The sequence below is a fragment of the Equus quagga genome, chromosome 12 (genome assembly GCF_021613505.1).
Source record: "Equus quagga isolate Etosha38 chromosome 12, UCLA_HA_Equagga_1.0, whole genome shotgun sequence".
Classification (NCBI taxonomy): domain Eukaryota; kingdom Metazoa; phylum Chordata; class Mammalia; order Perissodactyla; family Equidae; genus Equus; species Equus quagga.
This window is the reverse complement of record NC_060278.1, coordinates 15,790,355-15,816,369: the sequence shown is the minus strand read 5'-3', so window position 1 is coordinate 15,816,369 and position 26,015 is coordinate 15,790,355. Positions and strand designations below refer to the sequence as shown.

Below are 26,015 nucleotides of genomic sequence, written 5' to 3'. Positions count from 1 at the left end.
ACCTCCCCACCCTGGGCATGACTTCTCTGACATTTGGGTTATGGGGCACAAAGCCAGGAATCCCAAAGCAGCCAACAAAACCTTTCAGCCAGCAAAGTCGAATTATAACATCGAGGCATGAAAACTAGGATCTGTTTTCATCTCTCTTACCTATACTTCTAAGGAGGTTGGTTTTCCTAGTCTGACTGTTAACTTCTGAATTGTATGAAAGTCCTACATACATGGAAGGTTCTGTCCTGGTGTTTTGGCGGAAGGAAGAAAATCAGATTCCTTTGTAGCCACTTAATTTGATCATCCATTATGGATGTTAGCTGTTGCTCATAGGAATAAGAAACTCTCATTTTAGTGGGACTTGATAATCTTCATCTAAAAATTCTGGCTAACTGGTAGTGGGACAAGTTATAGACCAACAACTATGAAAAGGTTGTATTAATGAACTGGACCCCAAGATGAAACAAATCTAAACAAAATGTGTAATTTAAAAAAATGTCCAAATAATGTTGCAATCATGTTATAAACGGGATAGGATGACATAGAAAGCCATTCTTATTTTATGAAGCGTCTGAAATAATTCTGAATTCATTCAGTTGAGCTGATAAACTCACATCAAAATTGCCTTTTATCATGAACATCAACCATTTACCTACCTGTTGTGGTCAGGACTAGTGTTTAAACTTCGGTGTTAGATGCTTCACACTTGAAGACCATCTGTATTCTCAGGGAACACTAAGTCTGACCTTGAGGTCAAGACATGCTTGCTGAGTGCCCAGTTTATGCCAGGCCCTGGGAAAACAGTGATGAGTAAAAGGTGGTTCCTAGGGCGGCAAGTTTACAGTTTGGTGAATTTACAGTCTAGTAAGACAAGACCTGCATGAAAGATACTAAGCGTTAAAAAGTGGTAGATGTCAGGTGCCAATTGGGTAGCATATTTAAGTGCTACAGGATTTCACAAGGCAGGGATCTGGTGGGATTCAGTAAGAATGACTGAGGCATAATTTACTGTTGTCCATCCAACAGCAGCAGCTAGGAACCTGGAACCCTATTTATTTGACTTTTCAACCCACTTCAAAAGGCCTTGCCCTATGGAGCTGTCTGTCAACCTGCTCCTCTTCCAAACCCCTTCCCAGGCAGAGTTGATCAACCTCTTCTTTGCAACAATGACACTTGTGTTCCTTATTCTTAACTCTACTGAAGTACCTGAGATGACTTGCAGTTGTTGGCATGTCTGTCTCTCCCATGAGATTCTGATCTCCTTGACTGTAGGTTCTGTCTCATTTATCTTTGAATCCCTACTGCCTATTATGGTACCTAGAATATTGTTAGTGCCTTCCCCCAGAAACTGTTTCTTGCACTGAGTGAATCAAGAAATGAATGAATTCACAAGAGATGAGTTGGGCCCTGAAGGAAGGTTGCCACCGTTCATTTTTAAATCAATGAAACAGAAGGCCTTTACCAGGCACGTGGTGGTCAGGAATAAAGAAAATTTAAGTAGCCCGTAGAACAGGGGTTCTCACACCTCAGTGTCTCTCAGACTGTTAAAACTTTTTTTTTTTCCTGAGGAATATTCGCTCTGAGCTAACATCTGTTGCCCATCTTCCTCTTTTTTTGCTTGAGGAAGATTAGCCCTGAGCTAACATTTGTGCCAGCCTTCCTCTATTTTGTATATAGGTCACCACTGCAATGTGGCTGATGAATGGTGTAGGTCCACACCAGGGAACTGGACCCGTGAACCCTGGCCACCAAAGTGGAGTGCACCAAACTTAACCTCTACACCATGGGGCCGGCCCCTAAAATTTTTGAGTATGCAGGCAATATGGACCCCACACCAAACTTAGTAAGTCTGAATCTCAAAGCATAAGGGCTGGGCATTTGAATTTTTTTAAAAGCTGCCTAGATACTGCCAAGATTGAGACTCATTGATAGACAAGAATATCTCATTTAGTTGATGTCTTTGGGAATGAGGTGTTCCATACTGGTTTTATAGATAACTGGTCCTGGCTGCTGTGAGCAAGCAAATATTTTTCATTTTGATGGAAGTGTGTGTGATGTGCTCTTCTGCCTCTTGAAAGAAAACGCTGAGTGTAGTTTGGTGTTGCCCTTGGGAGTTCAGGGTCCGCACCGTGGACCTCACCATTGGATGTCTGCGTTTTTCTCATTCCTTCCTTCCTGTCAGTCTGTTAGTTATCCCATCTTCTGAGATCAGTGTTCTCTTGCTGGTATTTCTGCCTCTCTTATGCCATTCTATATATTGCTTTTATTTCTCTCTTTTATTGAGGCATAATTGACATATAACATATATTGCAAAACAATCACCACGATAAACCTGGTTGACATTCGTCACTATATATCATATTGCTTTTAATATGCTATTGGCTAGGATAACAGATAACCCAACTGGTTAGCAACCATGTTTTAAATGAAAATCAACCTTGTGGACTTGAGGAGCTTTATAAAAAGCTATTTTAGGTCCTTCAAGGCTCTTTTGCTTACTTCTGGCAAATTTCCAAAACCCTATCATTTTACATTCTAGCAAACTAAGACTTACAGAGATTGAATGACTTTCCTAAGATGGAGAGTGACTGTTAATAAACCAAGTTCAATAGAATTTGTGTGGTTTGAGCTGGCAATTACTATAAAATCTTAACTATATCCATGGAAGGAATATCTGGTTACTAGTAAGAGTAAATTTAATGGTTGGTACAATTTCTCTAAATCCCACTGCCCCCCACCCCGTGCTTTATTTTAAAACCCGTTTAATCACATCTCTTCTTATTTATGTTCATTTTTTTCCCACCCTGTCACCAGTATCCTGAGATTAGGGGAACTGGTTCTATTCATTTTTGTATGTAGCCCAGCAAACTTAAATATAGAATATGCTCAGTGCTTTCTGCCTTGTCGTCCTATAAATCCATTTCGTAGTCAAGAGCGTGTGGGAATTAATAGATAAACATTTTAAATAAAGTGTTCAACTTAGGAATTGCTACCTGGAAATAGATTTATGGAATGTATTTTCATTTTTATTTCAGGAAGCCAGATGCTTGCACTAGACAAAAGGATGCAAGTTTAAAATAAATTGTATGCAAGAAAAAACTTCAGAATTATATGAATGGCCTTAATATAAATACAAAATGTAGCTTAAGATTTTCAGTGACCGATAGCGTCTTTTGGGGGTAAAATACCAATGATATATCTAGGAAGTTACGTAATGATGTGAATATACTTCTTATGACTTAGGTTTTAAAAAAAATCGTTCAGTACTTTAGTTTCATGTGTTTAAAAATGTTGTCTCCATTCCTGGGTATATGTGTATATTATGGACTTGTGTGTATCTAGGTATGCATTTCCATCCATTAAATATAAACTTGTTGAAGTTTGTGGCAAAGGCTGTATATAATCGTGTGGTTTGGGCTGTCTATCGCCGGCCTTGCTTCTCTGGACCTGCTTCAGTTTGGTCACACCAAAATTATACAGTTCAGCAGATTCTTCACTTCTTTAAACTGATTTTCTTAAGTGTTTAGCTTGGCGTCTTCAGTGTCTGGCACATGGTCCGCATTCCAATATTTGTTGAAATCTTTGCTGAATGCTGGGTGCAGAGGGTGGTGGTGGCAGAATGAAAAGATAAAGGAAACACCATCTGCCCTTAAAGGAACTCAGTCTGGTCAAGGAGACAGACATGCAAGGCAAGAATGGTATGAATGTATGAACCACGCATGCGAGTTTCCGTTCTCCTGGTTCCAAATAGGAGCCGTGATGCCATGGCAGACTCCACTTCAAGTCTCACGCACGTGGCGTGCTCAAATGGAAGGCGTTAAATGCAAGAACTGGGAAGTTTGTCCTATCAGTGTTTCTGGAAGACCTTAAAATTAAGGAATTATTGGCACAGGATAAAAAAGAACTACCTTTTTCCTCACAAAATGTTATTAAAATACTTATTTTAACATCTTGATTGATTCTTGTTAGGATAATTATCTCCAACATAGCATTATCCTGCTGCCACTGGTCTTTATTAAACTGCCCTTCGTTTAAGTGTTTGGATTTTCCACTTCCTCTGGAGCACGAGTTAGCAAAAGCTTAAATTAGAGCAGAAATTACAATGTAGTGGGGTTGGAATTATGGGCCAGAGTCCACTCTTGACCACAAATAGCCATGTGGTTTGGGGTCTGCCATCTGATTTTCTTCATATGCAAAGTGGGAGTAGTAACACTTAATTTACCTACCGAAAGCGTTTCACATTCTGACTCAGAAGGGATCTTGAAATTTTCAATTTATAGTTGAGATAAAGAAGAAATTGCTAGATAGAGAGATGTATGTTGTGAATGATGAAATGTCTGTAAGACATTTTATGAGTTGTAAAGTTCCCATACAAATATGCACCAACCATCCGTCATCATAACATCAGCGCACATTTGTTTTTCTGCTTAACTCCTTTCAGAATACCTACACAAAGAGTAACAAATATGGCCCACTCAGAAACGTTAAACTCCGGTATCTCCCTGTTTAGCTACTGTCATCTCTCTATTGGGCTCCTTCGCAACCATCATTCCTACTCCATCTACTCTTTGATCTCAGCTGCACCTTAGAGCTTTAGTTTCCTCCATTTGCTTTTGGTGTAAGATACCTTCCTGGCTTCACTTCCTCTTCTGTCTTCTTAAAGCCCATGACTGACTAGCTGAACCATTTTTGAATAAGGAGTTTCAATTTTTGGACATCTTATCTGCCTCCCTTGGCTCCATGATATAAGCCACCTACTTATTCTAATGTCAACACAAAGGGTGGGGGTGTGGGGAGTTGATAAGAAGAGCTTTAGTGACCTCGGTTTAAATGAGGTCTGGTTTAAAATTGTGTCTGATACAGCTCCATGTCCTTAATAACCTTGGTTTAGTAATTTCAGTCAATTTTAGAAAACAAGTGGCCTTTTAGCAAATCTTTCAGAAAGTTTTAGTTCCCAAACTCTGGGTGCTTCTGAGTATTCTGTATAGCTCTGTTAAAAATACAGCTACCTGAGCCCACCTTTCTGCAGTAATTTCAGGGTTTTAGGTTAGGGGTGAGCCTTGCCATTTGTATTTTTGACAAGCCCCACCCCCAGAAGCTGAATCTGATGGGAAACAAAGTTTGAGCATCACTGCCACAGAATACATTCTCTCTTCACATGGAGGTTCCCATTGCTGAGCATGGGCAGACGTTCCAGCGGTGCAGCAGAATCTGCATTGCTGTTTGTGGTATCAGTGGCTCTTAATCGTGAACATGCCTGAGAGTCAACTACAGTGCTTTTAAAGGTCATCAGTAAAAAAATATTCATGCTATGGCTCCACCCGCTGGCAATTTAGAGCAATGCTTTTCAGGTGAGGCCCAGTACCCTTAATTTTAAGTGTTACAGATGATTCTATTTGGTATACTGTGGTGTGATACATCTGCAATGGAAATAAATGCATGCTTTAGATAGCAGTGTTTCAATTATCTTATAAAAGCCTATAGATTTACCACCAGTCTTTTTTATTTTAATATTGCCTCCACCCAAGCTCTGAAAGTAATATTTTATGCTCTCTCCTTCTTGCAATGAAATCACATTTAAATTCAGAATCAGCAGTGCTGGTTTATATTCAATACAAGACAGCAAGCCCAGAAATAGCCTTAATGACGCATGCAAAGCATTTTCCTAGGACTTATTAGTGTCTGAAGCCATCAGTCAATACTCGTCTGGTGCACTGGTGTGTTAGGAAGTGAAGCCAGAGATGGGTGCCTTCTCCTCTCAGTCACACGGTCACACAGAATTAACGTAACTTGCTTTAAATAGCCAAAGTGGGGAAGCAAACTGACTTTTCAGCAGTTCTTACTTCTTAAAAATAATTATCTTTTTTTCTGGCTGCAAAATAGTAACTGAAAACTACCATGTCAAGTTAAAAATAGTATCCTGAGGTTTCAATTGTGTCTTCCATGTCTCAGAACCAGGGCCAGGGTGTCATTGGACAAGGAGCTCAGAGCCCCAGATGCAGCTCCCTGCCACGCAATGTCTGTGACCTTGACCAAGACCCAAAATTGCTTGGCTTCATCTTCATTTTTAAAATGAGAGAGCTGGATTTGCTCACTAAGGGCTCTTTTAATTCTAATTGTCAAGTTGATGAAATGTTACGTTTCAAGGTATTTCACTGAAATTTCTCACACAGAAAATGAGCCTTTTAAAAATATGTAGCGAGACTTTTTGGCAGCAAGGAGCTCTCCCGGTGAATCGGGGAACACTGCAGATCTGACCGCTGCCACAGCTCACAGGATCATCACATGTTAGAAGTGAAGGGCACCTGCAGACCTGCTGTCTCACATTCAAGGAAGCGAGGGACAGAGGCAGGGTGCCTTTCAGGACTGTGGACTCCAGTTCCGGAGTCACTTTCTGGCAGCAGTCCAGGTGCTTAGTCAGGCTCGTGAACTAAGGGGCCATTAGACCATCAGTGTGAATTGTTAGGCTGCAGGAAGGTAAGGATGCCAGGCTCGCCAACTGTTTTCCTCATCCGTGCCTCTTACTCACTAAGAGCTCACAGTCTCAGGAGGCCTAGGTAGATGAGCTTGTAGCCGTGAAGGCAACTACCTTGTCTTTTGAAGGATCAAACTCAACATTGGCTTCCATACTCTGGTGGTGCCTACAAAGTGTTGGGCTGGATGCTCAGCCATGGACCACTTTCTATGAGTCTGGCCGAAATAACTGATCTCTGGATCAAGAGGCATCTTATTGATACTTCTCTTGACCCCCACCTCCCCCAAATAAGCAAATCTTACTGTTTATCCACTAGTACTAGGCTGTCAGAACTCAGGATTGGTTGAGAAGGATCCTCTGACACCTCATATTTTGATGATTACCATTTTTTGAATATGTCTCTGTGCCAGGAACTGCGCTGAGAGTTTTGTGTGTTCCAGCTCACTTCAGATTCACAAAACCTTCTTTAAGACATGGGAAGTGCGCCTAGAAAGCTTTCCATGCACTGGGTCACACAGCTGGTTCATGGCCAAGGTTGGACTCACCCAGGCCTTCTCAGTAATACAATGACTGCATCCTGTTCCACCTTCCCATTCAACCACTGGGCAGAGCCCTGACTTTGATTTAACCACAGCGCAGAATTGTTATGAATTTTTCAATTTTAATTTTCCTTTAAGGATAGGTTGCAATTGTGATGTTCTCTAGAACTTGTTAAAGATATTTAAAATGTATACAGTGAAAAACATGTGGCATGTTGGCGTAGCTGCTTGATACTGAGCATAAAATGCATGAGTAGTAAACATCCTTACATGGTTATAACAAAGGAGAGGATGTAGTGGGGATCCGGGTGATGGTGACATCCATGTTTATATCCATGCATGACCCAGTTGGGAAGCAAGTCTGGCTACTTTTAAGCTTGAGGAAGACCGTGGGCTATCGGAAGAACACAGAGCAGGAGGCAGAAAGCTAAAGGGCCACGCAATAGAAAGGAGGATGTTCTCTGGTTTCTGAGTAATTAGTATCAGGTTTTTGTTTGTTTGTTTTTAGAACAGGAGGAGGAGACATCCTTTTTGTATAAATTTGATAAAGTGTTTATTTACAGTGAACTTCAGGCAACTGCAAACAGGCTGACTGTAGTAATAAGGGACCTTCTAGACAGGCAAAGCTGCCATCCTGAGCCGAAATGTGCCAGCCAAGCCTAGACATGTGAGAAAACACAGCAGTAGTGGGTCAGGATGCAGGATTTCTGAGCCACCCAACTATAGAAGGAATAAGTGGCAATTAATATAAAACTTCGCTATGTACCATTTATAATTTACTTATATATAATTGTGCTTATGTTGCAATAGGATATGTTAGACACATTTTTCATTGTATTATGGGGGATCCATTTTTCTTAATTCTTTTGTTGTCTGCAGAAAGGTCCAGGCTGAAAGTTCCCTCCAGGACTATCAGTAGCTATACTGGAGCTCATACTGGGCCCACCCATTAAAAAGTGTCATTTTGGGGGGGGGGCAGGAAAGGTTGGTACAAAGGTACAAACTTTCAGTTATAAGATGAATAAGCTCTGAGGCTCTAATGTATAACATAGTGACTATAGTTTGATAACATTCTGTTGTATATTTGAAATTTGCTAAGAGAATAAAACGTAGTCTTCTCAGAAAAAAGAGGTAGATATGTGAGGTGATGGATGTGTTAATTAACTTGATGGGGGGATCCTTTCACAATGTATACATTTATCAAATCATTATGTTGTACAATTTAAATATCTTACAGTTTTATTTCTCAATTATACATCAGTCAAGCTGGGAGGAAAAAAGAGCTAGGTAGGAAAAAACACCCTTCAAGTCTTTTCTCTGCTTGGGTGGACTACTTACCTGTTGGTAGACTATATTACTTATGAGCCTAAACAATTATGGGAAACCTCGCATGAGACCTGAATTTAAATAAAATGAGCAAGATACACAAAAGGAAAGAAGTAAATTGTAGATCATTTCTTTGTTACTACTTCTCCCAAATTCTTCTATTGCATATTGGAGGAAAAAAAATCTTACAAATCAATGAATACTTGGGTGCCTAAAATTGTGGTTAATATTGAGCATTTCTTTTGAAAAGTAGATCTGATTTTGTAGGATATATATAGATATATAGACAGATTATATATATATATACACACACATATGTGTATATATATATATATATATTTCTGAAATCCTTTCCCTCATTTTTTCTGCCAAGAGTAAACATAACCACAGAGTCTGTGATCCCATTTCTTGACAGATCCGTGCTGAGAAATTTCTGCAAGCATACCTGGAGTTCTTAATAAAAATTCCAAGAAGGTGGCTTATGGGAACCCTAAAAAATTAAGAAACCTTTGGGGACCCATGGTGAGGACTGACTTTCTCTCCAAAGGTGTTGACGGATTGTCATGACTGTCTTCTGAGGCAGTGCATGAAGTAGACAGGGAAGACAGGGCATTACTTTTAGAGTCAGGCGATGGTTTTAATTTAAAAAGTATATCTCCCAGGTTGATCATTCTCCATTAAACTTGGCTTTGAATAACTCTGGGCTGTTTCAGAAAAACTAACTTGTCATCAAGGAAAATGAGTTATCAGTATTAAGGGCATTCAAAATATTATACTTTTGATTTTATCAACACTTTCAGAAAATGCATTTTAAATAACTTTCAGACGGTGGAAGCAATCCTGGAATAAATGTACATTTTTTTCCAGGAATACCTTCTTGAAGGGGCCAACACTCTCTTGGCTAAGTTTATAAAGGCTTGATTAAAAAAAATTGCTCAAATTCTTTGAGGATCACAACTCATTTTTTAATTTGTTTTTGAAATATTAGAGATGTGGGATTTTTTTTCTTTTTTGGTTACCAACCTGGTTACTGAAAGGCTGGTTCTCCGTGACCCTCTAGAATAAAGCAAGTCCCTCAGTTTAAGCGCTAACTATGCAAAGCACCATCATATATAATGCATCTCCTTTGTACAACTTAGCACAGGTACAGTGATGGTGTCACTTCTTCTGTGTTTGTCTCCTGCCAGAGTGTCAACCTCACAGAGCGAAAACCACATTTCTCTTGTTGGGCTCTGTGTTCCCTTAAAGAGGGAACCTTGCACGTAGGGGAACCCAATAAATACTTGATGAATTAAGGAGGAAGTTCTTTGGTTATTGAGCTAATTCCATCAAGTGTAATAGTCCAACTGCAGAAAACAGAATGCAGAACTGTTATATCTTCAGCCTATCATCGTGTCTCCCAGAGCTTAGGATCTATAGTCAGAGCCAAGAGAAAATACATAATTTTTTTTTTTGGTGAGGAAGATTTGCCTAGAGCTAACATCCGTGCCAGTCTTTCTCTATTTTGTATGTAGGACACTGCCACAGCATGGGTTAGTGAGCGGTGGTGTGTAGGTCTGCACCTGGGATCTGAACCCGCAAACCCCAGGCCGCCGAAGCGCAGCATGTGCACTTAACCACTATGCCACTGGGCTGGCCCCCAGGATTTTATCTCCTGTCAGTGGGCAAAAGAATTAGCACATCGTTCCAGAAGGCAATTTGGTAATATATATAAATCTTTTCAGATGTAGACACCTTTTGATCTAAGAATTTATCTAAGGAAATAATTAAGGATAAAATGCTTAAATGTGTGCAATGGACTGAATGTTTGTGTCCCCCCCACCAAATTTATATGTTGAAATCCTTACTCCCCAGGATGAGGGTATTAACAGGTGGGGCCTTGGATACATGCTGAGGTCATGAGGGTGGGGCACTCACGAATGGGATTGGTGCCCTTATAAAAGGGACCCCAGAGAGCTCCCGCTCCCTGTTTTCCACCATGTGAGGATAAAACAAGAAGATGAAGTCTGCCACCAGAAGAGGGGGTCTCACCAGATCCTGAATATGCTGGCCTCCGGATCTCAGACTTCCCCTTACAGTACAGTGATAATAAATTTCTGTTGTTTATAAGCCATGCAGTTTATGGTACTTTGTTATAGCAGCCTGAACCCACTTAGATAATGTGTGTTGTTAAATAGCAAAAACCAAATGCCTAATCAGAGTGTAGACACCTCTTATGTACCCTTGAGATGCTGTCAGCCTCACCTGCCTCTGGTTCCACCCATCCCTGTGGCAGTCCCTCTGCATGGGCTCTTTCTCCACCTCGCCTCCTGTTCACTTCACTCCCCACTCCAGGTCTTCCCTGTTGGTGAGGAGATTGCACAGAAGCACAGGGGAGTCCATACCCAAGGGGACACACCTTTGACCAGTGGGTGATTATAGGTGTTAAGTAACATTCTCCTTCTGACAGACTGTCCTGTGACATGGTTTATGTGGCTTCGCAGAAGGATTCAGCAATCAATCATGTCTACTGGCAGCAAGTCAATGATGGGTCCTCATATTATTTTATTTCTTTTTCTCCTTCTTTGCTTTACTCTTGTCCCTCCCTTCTATTCCCTGGAATTGTACTCCTGTATAAACTCTTTGCCTCAGCTTCAGCTTTCTGGGGAACTGACAGGTTATCTAATTGGTTAAATAAGCCATATGATCAGTGGGTATGGTGATGTACAGCCATTAAAAATGAAATGGATGAGGCTGGCCCCGTAGCCGAGTGGTTAAGTTTACACGCTCCACTTCGGTGGCCCAGGGTTTTCCCAGTTCAAATCCTGGGTGCGGACATGGCACCACTCATCAAGCCATGCTGAGGTGGCATCCCACATGCCACAACTAGAAGGACCCACAACTAAAATATACAACTATGTACCAGGGGGCTTTGGGGAGAAAAAGGAAAAAAATAAAATCTTTAAAAAATAAAAAGAATAAAAAAAGTGAAATGGAAAGACAACAGCTTTTTAAATGAAATAGACTGGTTACAAAATTGTATGTTCAATATACTATTTCTGTTTTTTAAAAAGCATGTGTATAATTTCTGAAATGTTAGCTAGATGATGGAATTATAGATGACATTTCCTTTCTTTGGTTTATTGCATTTTCTAAATTTTCTACTTTTGTAGTCAATTTTTTTAAAGGGAAAGTTTAATTGAGTATATTTTCTGTAAGAATTTCAACTGGGAAATATAAAGGGAACAAATCTAGAAGCTACAATCAAGGAACGTGAATTTAAATTATTCGGAGAGTTATCATAAATATGAATTAGTGAAACTTCATGAGAAGTTATGAAATAAGTAAACTTCACAGTATTTCCATGGGATATTATGATTTGTAATAGGAATTTTAGAAATATTAGAGAATGAGTAGAAATAAATGAAACTGATAGTGTTATGGGGCTGGCCTGGTCAAGTAGTGGTGGAGTTTGCACACTCTGCTTCAGCAGCCAAGGGTTCATGAGATCAGATCCCAGGCATGGACCTAGCACTGCTCATCAAGCCATGCTGTGGTGGCGTCCCACATAAAATGGAGAAAGATTAGTACAGATGTTAGCTCAGGGCCAATCTTCCTCACACACAAAAACTATAATAATATAGTGTTACAAAAAAGGCTCTGGCCTTTCTTGACGGCAATACAGTGGCTATGAGAGAATATGTGCTTTTGTCGTCAAATAAGACTTGGGTTTGAATCCTGGATCCTCACTTAGTAGACACATGACCATAGGGTTTTTCTGGGGATTAAATGAGATAGGCTGAAACACAGTGGCTTCTATGTAATAAGTACTCAATAAATTAAGGGAATTATTGATTATTACAGTCTAATAATATTTGAAAATATGTCTGTCTACCAAGCTAAGTCATATTTTTCTACTGCCGCAGATATGCCCAAGTAAGTCAAAGTGATACTTCCTACCATTGCTCCCAACAGATTTCTCTGCAACTTTGACTCACAAAGGCCATGGGGAAGTTGGAAATATCCTGACTTGACTGAAGATTCTTGAGCAGATATTTGAAATGCTTCTGCAGTAATTACAAGTGTCAAAGCAATTAAACAAGGAGACCTTTAGAGCCAGGTGGCTCTTATGCTGTGGTAGCCTTCATAAGCAAACCGGAACCTAAGCCAGAGTCAATTCCTACAGATGTACTCATATTCCAGGAAACAAAATTTAAGAACAACCAATCACAACCAGCCAACTACGCTTTCCAAATAAGGCAACTGCTTAAGCTGTAGCCAATCAAGTAATTTCCTTGCTTCTTTCCAGGTCTGCTCTATAAAACCCTTTCCCCCAGCTCCTGGTGCATGGCGTTCCTAACCACTTCTGGTTTGGTGCTGCCTGATTAGAATGGATGTTTGCTCAAATAAACTCTTGAAAATTTTAATATGCCTCAGTTTATCTTTGAATAATTGTAGACATTCAAATGATAACTTTGCATGTAAAAATACAACCCAGTAATAGCATCTGAAATTATGAGAAAATTCTTCATCCGTTAAGCTGATTTCTGCCTTCCTTCAGTGTCTACTCCTCAGAACCCTGTTCTGCCCTCTCAAGCACAGGGCCAGTCATTCACAAAGCTTTACTCTGGAAAGTCTTCCAACACTGCAGTAAGGGTAGCAACAAAGGGCAAAATTTCTAGAGAGTGAATGATCTGACAGGGTGTCATGTTCAGAGCTTGGCACCCTCGACTCTCTGCGCTAATTTATTCCCGCCAATACATTTGGTTTTGTTCCTGGAGATACTCTGCTGCGTGTTTTCTGTTTAAGAAAAACAAAGTACTCAATGTAAAATAAACAATATAGAGATAAACACACATAAACTTGCCTAACTTTTGATCACTGAAACTATGCAGCCTTAGCTAAAACTGCAGCTGTTGGCGTAGAGGAGAAAGTGAAGATTAGAGGATTAAAGCAAAATATAATGTGTCTCCCTGTGTTTGTCAGCCTGGACTCTGTAAACGCTTTTCTTGTATTTGTTTGGAATGCTTCTTTAGAAATTCCTTGTAGTGTGTAATTTTCTAAATAAGTACAAAATAGACATTTTTATAACAATTTAAATGCAAAGTAGTAGTTTGGAAAGAATAGCACTATTGGTTCCTCTTAATTCTTTCATTCCTATCCTTGCCATGGAATAAAAGTTCTGAGCAGAACCTTGATGGCGACTTGTAAAACCATTCGGTGTTAGATGTTCTGGATGTTTCTGAGCTGCGTTTCATGGACTGAGGTCCTTCAAAGAATGATGCGCCTGATCCCTGTTGATATGGCCCTACAGCACCACGCTTTTTATTTTGTTTTTTAATATTTGCACTTTAAGAAAAGTAGCAACAGTATAATTTAGAGAAAACCAGCTAAGAATTGGGACAGCTAAGTGGGTGAAGGAGAACAGATAAGCAAAGAGAAAGAATGGAAATGTAAAGTTGTTACTCAGGGGTTGCAGGCAATGACTACACAAAAGATGCAGCCAAACCAATAGCAGAAGCGAGTGAACAAGTATGTCTGAACCCAGGCACACAGGAATCCAAGCTTTCAAACTCTTTTGGTCCACTGTAGACACAAGCTCCCTGACTAGGGTCTCTACGGGCTTAAGGAAAGAAACCTTGTATCTGGTGCCATCCTGGCCTTTAACTGGGCAATGCTGCATTTTAAACAAAATAGATGCTGAGTAAATGTGTGTTGGAAAAAAAGGAGTGAATATTTATTGACTTGGCATTTTTATAATTTTCTCTTAAAAGTGTCTGGGAATTTTGGATAAAGAAATAATCTTTGGTTATGAATGACTTTGATATCAAAATAATGTTGATTAAAGTTATGTTTTTCAGTAGAAATATAAACCCATCATATTGATTTGGTTGAGCTAACTGTTTTAGTCTGCTTGGGCTGCCATGAAAAATACCATAGACTTTGTGCCTTAAGCCGCAGAAAGTGATTTTCTCATCGTTCTGGAGGCTAGAAGTCTTGGATCATGGTCTGGAAGGGTCAGTGTCTGGTGAGGCCTCCCTCCTTGGCTTGTGTCTGGCCCCCTTCTCCCTGAGTCCTCGCATGGCCTTTCCTCTGTATGTACCCAAGAGCAAGAGTTCTCTCGTGTCTCTTCTTCCCGTAATAAGGATACCAATCCCACTGGATTAGGGCCACACCCTTATGACCTCATTTAATCAAATATTCAGTTCATAATAACTGAATTAAAACCCAATTTGGAGTTTTGGTTGTTTAGTGTTTTTTTGTTTTTGTTTTTGCTTTTACAACAAGCCTAAGGTAAAAATTACTTAGTCCTAAATTATACCATTAACTTCTAAGTAACTTGAGAAATACTGTCCTCGTGCTTGGTAAGACTAATCAAAAGTAAAATTAAATATAAACTTCTTTTCTTCGTAAGATGCTGGCTTATGTGAAAATTACTTCACCTTTCCTCGAAGGCAGGGAGACAGACATTTCACAACCCAGAATAAATAAAATCAAGCACTTTCTCCTAGTGTTGGTTTCTTTCCCAGTGGCCTGGAGGAACTGTTATGCCTTTTGAAGACATTGCTCTGGAGAGAGACAACTACACTCAGGAAATAAAGCCAGTGTGCTCTTAATGAAGGAGAATGCTTGACTAATACTAAGTAACAGTGGACTTCACTGAAATTACTCATAATAATCTCTCTCTTCATATGGGATTTCTCATTGGATAAATTTCTGCGTGGATGTTTGCTTTTCCTGGTAACTGATAATTAATCCTATACATACCTTAGTTGAAGATCTCAAATCCAAAATGATCAATTCTCTGATAAGCAGAATGAAAGGATTGTGCTGTATTTCTCTCTAGTTAGATCCATCAATCCATCAATCTATATGTCATTAGTATTCTAATCTTGCTTCTCTTTGCATGTTGATTTTGCAACTTTGAGCCCTACCTTGGTTTCAGCACTCATAAATGTTGCCTTCATTTTTTATTTCAGTTAAGCTTTTTAAGGTGAGTGTAATATTTTAAGGATGACTATTATTCAGTTCCCAAAACACATTGTGAGAATGTATCTACTTTTTAATGATCTATTAAAAAAGAAAAACCAGATATTCTGTATCTTTTTACTTCATGTACAACTTTAGCTTACTCTATTTTGGGATTGTTAGTCATTTCAGAGACTGTTAGGGTGATAATATTTCATATTTTGTTTTAAACATTTATTCCTTTGCCTAATTCTTAATTAATATATGGCTAATTTAAATTTAATAAATATCTGTGTACACTTGCACTTACATATATGTGTATTAATCGTATAAAACAAAATCCTGATCAGACCACCCTTGCACCCATGGTGATTTAGACATTCAGTTTTTCGGGGTGACAGAGCCTTACCTGGTATGGGTGCTGGGTAAGCACCTGATGATTGATTCCTCTAACAGAAAGGAATCGCTCCCTTAATTGAGTCCTTTAAGAGATATTAATGTGTACTGAGCACTATAGTAAATGCTTGGAGGCTGGGATAAAAAATAAATAAGAATATAAATCGTTTACCTGAAAACGGTTCTCACCTAGTAGAGAGATCAATTCAGGGAAGTAGGCGAATGCTCCTGCATATCTAGAGAATGTATTCGTATTCATACTTTCATATTCTCTTCTGTGAAATTGCTGTAGAAAATTCAAAGCAAGATAGGAAACAGTAGTTTAAAGCCGTGATATTTTGATGAGGGCTTAGGCATTTAACTCTATTATCTGTGTAGTGATGCTCATTGTATTCTAGCATGGCATGGCTAGCTTACTGTAAATCCGTGCCCTTGACTCTCAAGTGGGCCTTTAATATTGCCCGGCAATCCTGCCATAGTTCCCTAGTCCATCTAATCTTCCACCGTCTTGGATGACTAACTTGCATCATTTCCTCCCTTCTCAAATCTCTGATGCCTTCTTACCTGTCTTTACTCCCGTCTTCCTCTTCCACTGAGAATCTGCAACAGTTACACGATGACATTCCATCACCTCATTAGCCAGCATCTGCACTTAGACGTGCTGCCTCCTTTCCAGAAATGAACCCCCGCCTCTGTCTAAGGCCACATCCTCTCCATAAGCACTGGATCCCACTGCCTCCTCTTCCTAAGTAGGGACGTTGTTCCAGCAGTTCTGTCCTCTTATTCATATGTCATCACATTTTTCCTCTCTACTGGATTGTTCCCATCAGCATAGACGTAAGTTGTCATTTCTCCTGCTTTAAAAGAAAAAAACCTTGACTCACTTCTCCTGCCACCTACTACTTCATTTCTTTCTCCCTTTTGTAGCAAAATTCCTTAAAAGAATTGTCTCTTGGAGCCAGCCCGGTGTGTAGTGGTTAGGTTCGCACACTCTGCTTCAGTGACCCTAGGTTCACAGGTTCGGATCCTGGGCGCAGACCTAGCATGGCTCGTCAAGCCTCCCTGTGGCAGCATCCCACATAAAATAGAGGAAGATTGGCACAGATGTTAGCTCAGTGACAATCTCCCTCAAGCAAAAAGAGGAGGATTCACAACAGGTGTTAGCTCAAGGCAATCTTCCTCACAAAAAAAAAAAAAAAAAGAAAAAATTGTCTCTACTCACTTTGTCCAATTCTTCTCCTTTTATTGTCTCTTAACTCTGATATGCCTTTCATTTCCAGCAAGCTCTTGAATTGTCAACAGTGACCTCTAGGTTGCAGAATCCACATGGCAATTCTAAGCCCTCATATTTGACCATTAGCAGTATTTGGCATAGTTGATCCCTTACTTCTCTTTGAAACACTTTTTTCCTGGTAACTACAGTCTTAGCTTCATTCTCCTTTGCTGTGGATCCTTCTGAGGCCCTTTTGTAGTTGGAGTGCCCCCCTGTGTGTTCATTTCCTTGGCCATCTCATCCTGGCTCATGGCTTAAAATGCCATCAATATGTCTAAGACTTAACAACCTTTTATCTTTAGCCCAGATCTTGCTCCCAAACTTTCAGACCTTGGGCGCTCTTCCAAACTCTACTTGGATGTTGCATACAATCTCAAATTTTATGTGTTCAAAATGGAACTCCTGATTTTTGCCTGCTTGCCACCTGTAGCCTTCCCCATATCATGTGATGGGTACTCTGTCCTTCTAATGGTCAGGCCCAAAACATTTGGCATCACCATTGACTCTCTTTCATACCCACATCAAATCTGTCAGCCAGGGGGCCGTCCCAATAGCCGAGTGGTTAAAGTTCCATGCACTCTGCTTTGGTGGGCTGGGTTCGTAGGTTCTGGTCCCGGGTGCAGACTTAGTCCACTCATTAGCCATGCTGTTGGAGGCATCCCACATATAAAGTAGAGGAAGAATGGCACGGATGTTAGCTCAGGGCTAGTCTTCTTCATGGAAAACATTTAAAAAAGGAGGATTGGCAACGATGTTAGCTCAGGGCAAATCTTCTTTACAAAAAAAAAAAATCTGTCATCTAGTCCTGTGGCTCAACTTTGAAAATGTACCCAGAATTGGATCATTTTTTATTACCTCCATCGCTGCTGCCCTGATTTCACCAGGATCATCTCTCCATCTGGATTACTGCGTTAGTTTCCAACTGATTTCCCTGTTTCCACCCAAAAGTCCCCAAAGTCTCTTTTCAATTCAGCAGCCACCAAAGTCCTTTTAATGTGTCAGACCACATCACTCCTCTGCTGCAAACCCTCCAGGGATTTCTCATCTCACTTGGAACAAAAGCTGAAAATCTAGACTATGACCTGCAGAGCCACATGTACCCTGAGCTCTGACCTCATCTTCTGTTCTTTTCCTGGGTCCCTCCATTTAGCCGTTCTGACCCCTTGTCATCCTCCAACACGTCTGGCCGGCTCCCACTTCGAGGCCTCTGTGCCGGCTCTTCCCTCCGCCTGGAGTTCAGATATGTGCGCTCCCTCACCTCCTTCACACTTTTCTTCAAATGTCACCTCCTCAATGCAGGCTACCTGTCCTTCCATTTCAAATTGTCCCTGTCCTGTTACCTTGCACTCTGGCTTTCTTTACCTGGTTCTTATTTTCCTTTTTATTTACTTATTTATCACCTTCTAATATATTATATGCTTTATTTGTTTATTATGTCTATTATTTATGATCGTCTCTCCCCTTGAGAATGTAAGCTCTTAGAGGGCAGGGGATCTTAGTTTCTGTTGTTCACTGATGTATCCCAACTGTCCAGAACACTGCCTGACACAGAATGAATGAATGACTGACTGACTGAATGAATCATTGAGAAGCTTTCCCTAAGCACCTCACTTCATGTTGCCTGTCCACCCTCCCTCCATTCTTACTTTCTACTCACATAACTTGGTTTTACTTTATTCATTCTTTGAAATGGTCAACGATCCTCCTTCTGATATCTCACCCACTAGAATATAAGATAAGCTATGAGGGCAGGGCCTCCAGATAGTAAGCATGTACTTAATAAGTAATCATTAAAGGGAATCAATTCTGAAGAAGAAATGTGAATTTCTCAAATCAGTTTACTGTATATGTAAATTTTTTCTTGTGACAAATCTCTGATTGTTTACTTATTCAGTCTGACTCAGTGTTCATTTATCAGAATGCGTAATCAGGTGTTATGTTCTTTTTATCACTGTGCTTTGACATGTTTTGCTATTAAAGAATTGTCAGACTCCCCTTGGTAGTGTATGCTAAATTAAGCAAAGAGTGTTTTTTAAAGTACAATGATTGGCAAGACTCAAGGCAAGATTTTTCACAACACACTGTGGAATCTTTTGCTTATATATAAGGAATAAAATAAAGTCGAAGATTTTCACTCTATGTTGGAAGGATTTTTGCTTATCACCGAAAGTAGCAAAATGATACTGAGAAGTTGTAACCTGGGAACTGAAGTATTATTATGTAATAAATTAAGCAGATAGCTGTGATCTTATTCCTGAAAGTGCATCACAATCTTGTGGGTTCCTGAGTATTTCCCATGTAAGACTCAATGGCTGTACTCCCACTTGAGTCATTTAAAATGATAGAGGAGTATAGCACATTTTATAGGAAATTATCATGTACCACAAGAACGTAGGTCAAAACAGTGATTAGATTTTTTTTTTTGAAACAGTAGCCCTGAGCTAACATCCACTGCTAATCCTCCTCTTTTTGCTGGGGAAGACTGGCCCTGAGCTAACAGCTGTGCCCATCTTCCTCCATTTTATGTGGAATGCCTGCCACAGCATGGCTTGCCAAGTGATACTTAGGTCTGCACCCGGGATCTGAACTGTGAACCCCAGGCTGCCAAAGCAGAGCATGTGAACCTAACCATTGCACCACCGGGCTGGCCCCCAAAACACAGATTAGATTTTTAAGCTCTCTTTTCTGTAGTCTCTTATAATAGGTATCTAGGTCATATTTTTCTTTAAACTTCTTTTAAAAATGTTGCAAGTTGTAGGTAGTTAATATTTAAGACAAATCTATTATAAACATTAAAACAAACTATTGATTTTCATTCTATGTTATTAGCTATTAATGGTTTCTGATTGAAACTGGAAAAATATACTTTACTATTTAGCATAGTAAAATACATCTGTATTAAGAAATGAAGAAACCAGTATATGAAAATTCAAGTAACTATTAATTATGATCAGAATTTTATTTTTATTTGAGTGAATTTTATTTTGCTTTTGAACAGTAGGTATTCTATTCTTAGCACATTTTTAATGAACCAAAGGTAAACATTTCGTTGTATCATTAAAATGATTAGTTTCACTATTAACTCATTAAGTTCTTTTTTAGGAAGAAAACTAGAAATAGTGTCATGAATTTGTGATAATCTGTTTTATTCTACTTAACCACGAAAGAGTTTTTGTTTTGTTTTGTTTTTTGAGATTCCACATATAAGTGAGATCAGATGGTATTTGTCTTTCTCTGACTTATCTCACTTAGCATAATACCCTCAAGGTTCGTCCATATTGTTGCAAATGGCAGGATTTCCTTCCTTTTAATGGCTGAATAATATTCCGTTGTGTATATATATACTGCATTCTTTATCCATTTGTCCATCGATGGACACTTAGGTTGTTTCCATGTCTTGGCTGTTGTAAATAATGCTGCTGTGACAAGGGGGTGCAAGATAGCCCTTTGACGTAGTGTTTTCTTGTCCTTTGGATATATTTCCAGAAGTGGAATTGCTGGATCCAAAAAGATTTTTTTAAGTTAATCTCCTACATACAGTAATTGCTTTCTGATGGCCTTAGGTCTAGTGATTCTAGAAGGTTGTGAGAAAATGAAAGTTTCTCCTGCTATAAACCTCAAATGTGTCTCTGACAGGAGCCCATGGGCTTCCACAGTCCTGGTGTTTGTGCTACTAATGGAAATTCCTTTGGTTGTGAAAAAAATTGAGTCCTATGGCTGCAGGACTGTCCACAGACATCCCCCTGGACCTACCAGATTGGCTCCCATGCATGTCCGTTAATTACTGGACCCAGGCATCCATCTCGAAGCAGAGTAGAGCACATGGCAGCCCCAGGAAGGACGTTATGGTGGGGCTTAGAGGGTATGAGTCAGAGCAGAAGCATCTAGGAGGAGGACAGTTTGGGGGTTGCGTGGATGTTGCTGGGCCATCCTTCTAGGTCTTCAGGCCAGGTTGTAATGTTGCTGGAGTCCAGGTGGGAGGGAGGTGCTGAAACCAGGTGGTTTGGATCTTCTGCAGCCTTCTGCTGTATTTACAACCAAACACAATCATCCATTAAAGCAGTCCACCCTGAGAGCTATAAATTGAGTGAAACGCCCTGAGCAACACATTCGAAGCCAAAGAGTCCTTAGCGATGCTGCGAAGAGCTGATGCTGCAACAGCTGCTACAGGAGAGGGATGGAGAAGAGGAATCTGTCCAGAGTAATAAACTTGCAAACCAGAGTTAGAATGCTCCCAGAATAACTTTAAGGCTAGTTAAACTCCTTAAAGTTACTCCATGGAACACTGCTCAGAGCTCGCCATTACTTTTAGTCCAGGGGCCTGGACCAGCTTTGCTTCCCTCAAGGCCAGAACGCCTCTGGATCCCAGCGTGTCTTAGAGCTCTCTCTGTGTCTGTCTGTCGTCCCAGTCCTCTCTGGCCTGGTGTTCCCGAGAGGCCTCATAGGGCCAAGGTTGCTGAGCACCTGTTTGTTGTTCCTTCTCAGGACTTTGCTTTACCTTAAGAAGGGAACAACAACAAAAAAGAGAGTAAATGGCCACTTGCCTCAAAACATAATTGCCCCAGTAATCAGTAATGGTCACAAACTGTGATGATGGACCTCTTGAGAGTGAAGTAGGGGTGAGCTGAACCACGTCCCAGGCCCCGGTTAGAGAAGCGATGCTGGAAAACCATAAAATATGGCAGGCTTCCAGACTGAAAGTGAGCGTCTGTGTGGGAACCAGCGCGACAGCCCAGAATGATGAGAGGAAGCAATCCTATGAGGCCCTGGACCATAGTGAGGAGGCTAAAAATGCAGATGTCAACTGAAAGCAGGATGCATTTGATAAAAAATGGTTTCATGGGATAAAAATTCAAAGATCCCTTAAGCGATGTTTCCTTGGGACTTCAAGTTGGTTTAAAAGAAAAAAAAACGCTTCTATATCTGAGGACTGTCAAAGGAAATCAGGACTTGGCAGATAGGATACTGTAGGTAAAATGAATAGGGAAAACCTTACCATTTTCTCATATCCTAGAGAACAGGAAAGACTCCACCCTGGAGAAAAACATCTTGAATATCACAGGGATTTAGCACACAGCATATGGCAGGTATTAAACTCTGTTAACTAGCTTGGTCCAAGGAGGGTTACAGTGGAAGAGCACAGAGGAAGTGATTTTTTTTTTCTTTTTTGAGGAAGATCAGCCCTGGGCTAACATCTGCTGCCAATCCTCCTCTTTTTGCTGAGGAAGACTGGCCCTGAGCTAACGTCCGTGCCCATCTTCCTCCACTTTGTATGGTGGATGCCTACCACAGCATGGCTTGCCAAGCGGTGCTATGTCCACACCTGGGGTCCAAACTGGCGAACCCCGGGCCGCCGAGAAGCGGAACATGCGAACTTAACTGCTGCACCACTGGGCCGGCCCCAGGAAGTGATTTTTGGTGGGCCTTAATAGATGAGTGAATATGGGGAAATATTTATTTATGTATAGTATTTATTTTGGTATTTAGCAAGTGCCCATTTATCAAGCTCACTCTACCCTGAACGCTAGCCTGGCTTTGTGACGTGCCTTTTCTGCAAACTCCTAACAACCCCGCCACGTTGGTTATCACTCTCATTTTAGTCGTGAGAAAACATGCTCAGCAAGAGTAAGGAATTTACTCAGGCCACTCACCAAGTAAATGGCAGAATTGGCTTTCAAATCCTGCTCCGTTTGAAATCCCTTGTTCTTGAACCTATATGAATGGAATTGATGGGGAAGATATTGTCCATTATGGACACGCTGCTTGAGTAGATAGAGCTGAAGTGAGTTCAGGGAATCAGAAGCGACATTGTCATTTGGTTAGCATCCTGGGGTCTTTCTCTCAAGCTGATAAGCTCTCTTACCTTGGCTGTGTCTTTTTTTTTTTCCCTCCACTTTGACTGCTCTCCATTCTGATTTTAGAAATATCGTTCCCGAAGTAAAGATGCTGGGGGATGGGGTTAGGCTGTTCTTCCTTCCTACTTGTATGCTCTATAAAGCTGATTCCCATATAAACCTCCGTATCTAACGGCAGCGTGATTGATCATGGGAGGTAAGCCAAGGAAGGAGGCACATTCTAAATTGATGTCTTAGTCTAAGAACATAAAATGATGATCTATAGCCCTGGAATTATGTGCCAACCATCAGGGCCCCTTTCATTTCTTTTTCTTTTTTTGCAATATTTCCTCTTCTTGCTACTTGGATGCTTGAGAAGTTCAGCACTGCATAAAAGACATGAGATTTTCCATGGGACCCCTTGTGGAATTGTACATTTTAAATTTATGCCTTCCAGTGATGAAAAAAAAATATGGTACACCTAAACTCTGTATCCTACAAGGAATAAAAGAACCCTAAGAGAAATGAAAGATCATGCTAGAATTAAAAAAAAAAATCTTGGATCTCTATATTTTTGTGGTCAGAAACTCTCCTGAATAGTGGATGGATCTACTCAAGGAAAGTCTATTTCTAGCGTTAAAACTGCGTCTGATTAAGACTCCATCTTATTGAAAAGGGCACCATCGTATGGTGCTAGTTGTGGTTTAAAATGGTGCAGTCCAATTGCACAGTAGTTTGGAAGAGAATTTTAAAACGTCTTAGTAACTCTTGGCTTACCATGCTACCTCTGGGAATCTGTCCTAAGGGAAGAATTCTAATTAAGAGGCTTTTTTGTACAGAGATCTTTTCAAAGCAGAAGGTTTATCATAGTGGGAAAAAAATTGTAAACCTACACGTCAAAAAAGAGTGAATGGTCAAGGTAATTTTTAAAATAGACAAAAAAGTATATCACATGAAAAATACCAAGTTACTTTAAAAACTGTGTGAAAGTTAAATACATTATGATTGTAGCTATGGGAATAAAATTGATATTTTTTTTTAAATTTCAAAAACAATGGAAACATTATCACGCTATCAAGGATTGTGTTTCAGTGGTAGAACTATGGGCAACTTTTATTTCTCTCTTTTTTGTAAGTCCATATTTCCATACGAGAAGCAACACCTCTTTTATCATTAAAAATTGTAACGGATACCAAGATTTGGATTTCAGATATTTAATTCCACTTCATGTCTACTGTGCCCATATCCAGAACTTGGTCCTCCTTTCCCAGGGGATGTGGACAGATCTGAGTAACATGATTCATGGCTCTTAGCTCAGTCCTCAACCCAGACAACAGTTGGGTGGAATGGATTAACTGCGGAAAATCTGCAAATGAAGATGGGTTCTCTCTACTCCGAATCCCCCTTGTCCTCCCTGACAAGTCCAGGTGAAGAGTTTGTTGAAAAGGGAGCAACTGTTCAGAAGGAATCCACTTGCCCATAATAGGAAAGAAACACAATGCCGGTTAGAACAATACCTCTTTTCACTGTTTTTGCACTCACCTATTTTTTCACCTTGTGGATAACAAGAATGGCCTAGATAGAGGACAAGTACTTATCTGTAAATTTTCAAAGCATCAAATAATGAAGGATAGACTAATTAGTGTTATCATCTTTAGTGACTGAGCGAACTCAAGGAGGAAAAATAATAGAATAAAAGGTCATTGCTTTCATAATTCCCTGAAGCCATGAATAATAGTTGCTATTAGTCATAAGATATGTTCCCTGTTCTGTTTTCACCCAAAATATTATACCTCTTGGAATTATCTCATTAGTTATTAATTAAAGTAGATGTTTGGGGTGGAAGTGGCAGTCATTAAGTCCTTTTCACTGAAACCGAAGAACTGGGCATTTTATTCCTGTGTGTGTTTCCTGATTTCCAGTTCCTACAAGCTGTTCTGTTGTAAACACATATTTCAGTAGTTCATGTCCACCTCTATTTCTCTTAGTACTTTCAAAGAGAACAGTGGCTTTTTTGTAGTTTGGAAGTGGGTAGTATGTAGCTGAACACTCGGAGATTTCCTGTGTTGTGAATGCTAATACGCTGTTTTGTGATAAAGGAGCAAGGTGGAAAAAGCCACAATAATTACAGCAGTTATTCAGTGTATGTTTGTGTTTGGGGGGGAAAAGTAAAGGAATGCTGTTATTTCTTTTTTTTTTTTTTGAGGAAGATTAGCCCTGAGCTAACATCTGCCACCAACCCTCCTCTTTTTCCTGAGGAAGATTGGCCCTGGCCTATAATCCATGCCTATGTTCCTCTATATTTTATATGTAGGACACATGCCACAGCATAGCTTGACAAGCGGTGCTATGTCCCCACCCGGGATCTGAACCGGTGAACCCCAGGACACCGAAGCAGAACATGCGAACTTAACTGCTGCATCACTGGGCAGGCTCCTGCTGTTATTTCTCTTATTTTTTTCTCCCTTCCTTCTTCCTCTTTAGACAAAGCCCGTTGCATTTGCCGTTCGGACAAATGTCAGCTACAGTGCAGCCCATGAAGATGATGTTCCGGTGCCAGGCATGGCCATCTCTTTCGAAGCAAAAGATTTTCTGCATGTTAAGGAAGTAAGGAAAATAATTTGAATTTCTATCCTCATGATTTTTCACCTTGAAACATCCTTTTTGGTTTCTTATTGCTGTGAAATAGCATTGCGCATAGCAGCACTTGTATAACATACACACAAACTCGGTGCCTCTCAAACTTTTTCTAATATAAAATATAACCTTTTTAAAGAAGGAAGAAGTCACAGTCTTCTTGCAATAACTTCAAGGTTCCCCTGGGCTCTGTGACCCAGAAATTGGGAACTACTGGAGTAGATGATCCTTTTTTATACCTAACCTGTACTTTTTCTTTTAATATTTAACCTTGACTCTGTGTCGTTTTCCCCTCATGTCTCAAGTTTAACCATCAAGGGAGCCTTTGATAATAGTATCTAGGATGCATGAGGTCTCTCTGCGGACAGTGTCTAAACTCAGTGTCTAAACCACTGGTGCCCTTTATCTTCCTTCAATGGTAAATTTCTGCAATGGAAGGGAGGTTGGCAGGAATTGGAGCCAATGAGGCAAAAAACAGCAGGAAAATCCCCTTTTCTTCGTGCCAAAAGTTTCCACCTTTTCATGAACAATGATTCAATCTGTAAATTGGAAAAATTTGCCCTTAATTGTAGGTTTATTTTGAGTCAACATCTGTC

General features: G+C 40.1%; 1 protein-coding gene across 6 annotated transcripts in view; it reads left to right on the top strand.

Moving 5' to 3' along the window:
* The window catches only part of CACNB2 (calcium voltage-gated channel auxiliary subunit beta 2), a 351,929-nt gene that overhangs the window by 277,832 nt on the left and 48,082 nt on the right, over window positions 1–26,015 (top strand). For all 6 annotated transcript variants that reach the window (XM_046679148.1, XM_046679150.1, XM_046679147.1 and 3 more), the window contains one exon: window positions 25,267–25,389. In XM_046679148.1, coding sequence (XP_046535104.1) covers window positions 25,267–25,389 — 123 coding nt within the window. The remainder of the gene's footprint in view (window positions 1–25,266; window positions 25,390–26,015) is intronic.